General features: G+C 69.5%; 1 protein-coding gene across 1 annotated transcript; it reads right to left on the bottom strand.

The window, feature by feature from the left end:
• Window positions 1–266: 266 nt before the first annotated feature.
• Window positions 267–1,219, bottom strand: EMIHUDRAFT_373833 (hypothetical protein). Its single transcript, XM_005777282.1, has 2 exons — window positions 412–1,219; window positions 267–377 (listed from the first exon to the last, which is right to left on the bottom strand). The coding sequence occupies exon 1, from the start codon at window positions 1,195–1,197 to the stop codon at window positions 520–522; it is 678 nt and encodes a 225-aa protein (XP_005777339.1). The 5' UTR covers window positions 1,198–1,219; the 3' UTR covers window positions 267–377; window positions 412–519.
• Between the last annotated feature and the right edge of the window lie 962 nt (window positions 1,220–2,181).

Consider the following 2,181-nt stretch of genomic DNA (forward strand, 5'->3'; position numbering starts at 1 on the left):
GAAGGCCCCGCCGCCCGGCCCCGGCCCGCCGCAGCCCGGGCACGCGCGCGGCGCCATCCCGCGTCCCGCTCCCGGCTCCGAGAGCGGAGAGGCGAGGCGAGGGGCCCTCGGCGGGCCTCGCGAGGCGCAGGGGCGGCGCGCCGCCGCCGCGCGCCGCGGCGCGGGCGGGGCGAGAGGAGCCCGGCGCCGATTGCCATTGCGCGATTCGCGATGCGATTTTGCGCGCGTGTCGAGCGCTCTCTCGAGGCCCGCTCCGTCGCGCCGCCGTGTTATAACATAAAGGATACACTCACGCTTCTTCATTTGGAGCAGCACCATCCATCACTACGTATGTGTGCGGGCTAGGTAACCGCCTGTGATGCTCTATCTATAAGCGCAACTAAGCGCGATCTCGCGGCCGATGTGTCGTGTCCACAGCACGCACGGCCTGCCGCTCGCCCGCCTGCGCCCGCCGTCGCTCTGTGGAAAGAAACGAGCTCCCCCTCGACGCATCAGCAGCGCCGCCGATCGCAGCCCCGCTCACTGGACGGCACATTCCCCCTTTTTGCCGCCCTTGGGCTTCTTGCCGCCCGCCTGATCGTGCTCCTGCATCGACGCCTCCCACGCACCGCGCAGGCACGCTTTGACCTCGCCCGTCACGTGGCCCTGCTGGACGAGTGAGGCGGAGGTGTCGAGCCCGATGTGCGCGTACGACGGCGTCTTCAGATTCCGCTTGTAGATGTACCAGAACGCGTCCCACACCTCCCCGTCGGCGCCCCACTCGTACTCGCACAGACCATGCGCCCGCGTCGCCTCGCGGTAGAGCGCCATGCTCGACGGCGCGCACCAGATGATGTTGATGTAGTCCACCGGCCCGCTCCCCTCCACCAGCCGCCGCGTCTGCTTCGGCGTCGAGTTGGCCCACAGCCAGTCGCGAACGTGGCCCACGATCTGCAGGTGGACGGGGCCGCACTGCGAGCCGCGCAGCACGACGACGGCCGTGCACTGCAGCAGGTGGTGGTCCGGCCCGAGCACCACGACCTTGATTGGGACCTTGTTCCTCTTGCGGATTTTGAAGGTTGGCGGGGGCGGTATCGTCTGCGCCCAGTCCGCCGTCAGGTAGACGAAAACGCGCCCGTCCTTCACGCCATCGTCCTGAACCGCCTGCGGGGCCCCGCCCTGCCAGTGGCGGTTCATGTCGCCGCTCGTCTGCTCCATGGCACTTGGCGGCGGCGGAATGCGGGCGCCCAAAGGTGCGCGCCACAGGTGCGGTGTTTTCTTGCGGGGGTACGGGTGTTTCAGAGCGCAGAGGCCAGAGGGGGGTTTTTTTCTTGGGGGGGGGGGGGGGCAACGTGGCGCATCTCGCGAGACAAAATGCCCAAATATTCGGCATCGACCGCGATTCCCTCGAGCCAGAGTGCAGCAGATCGCGCGGATCGTCGCAGAGGGGCAGTGGCGAGGGCGGTACCCGGAGGTGCTCATCGTGGAGCATGCGGCCAGACGACTAGTTGGCTCGACAGACCTTCTTGGGCAGGTGTTCCGGTGGGGGGGGGAGGACTACCTCGTCAACGACATTGCACCAGGACCGACACAGTCGGGGGGGCAGGCGATGATGGCATACGCCTGCTGTGTGAAGAAGCGAGTGGCATCGGCGGGCCCGCTGTCTGAACACAACTCGGCCTTCGACATTCGGGCAGTGCGGGAGCGGATCGAGGGAGATCGGGTGAACGAGGAAGCGACGCGACTGATAGACAGCCTGCGACCTAGCGGAGTGCGAGGGGGAGGAGAGGCGAGGCCAGCGGCGAGCCCGGGCCCTGCCCCCCTCCCTCCTCGGGGGCAAGCAAGGGTTAGATCCCCCCCCCGGAGTGCGGTGGACGATCGGCGCGTGGAGCCGCGGCTGGAGAGGCCGCAGGGTCGTGGGTCCGCCCCCGAGGCTCCACACCAGGCGGTGCGGCCGCCAGTGCCGCCACCGTACCCGCCCCCCCCACCGCCGCCTCCGCCCCCGCCGCCGGCGTGGCCGTCACCGTACGGACCCGCACGGGAGCACGGGACCTGGGGGACCTGGAGCCGCCCCGCCGGAGGCTGGAAAACCCGAGGGAGGGGACCGAGGGGGGGGATGCCGTGGGGAGATCCCAGCGAACTGGAAGGCCGGGACCGGAGGGCCCCGGGTGAGACCTGGAGTCAACTGTCGGAGGGGGTGAG

The sequence above is a fragment of the Emiliania huxleyi genome (genome assembly GCF_000372725.1).
Source record: "Emiliania huxleyi CCMP1516 unplaced genomic scaffold EMIHUscaffold_2623, whole genome shotgun sequence".
Classification (NCBI taxonomy): domain Eukaryota; phylum Haptophyta; order Isochrysidales; family Noelaerhabdaceae; genus Emiliania; species Emiliania huxleyi.

Excerpts from the sequence above, each read along its gene's own strand:
- EMIHUDRAFT_373833 (XM_005777282.1), bottom strand. The coding sequence starts at position 1,197 with ATGGAGCAGACGAGCGGCGACATGAACCGCCACTGGCAGGGCGGGGCC.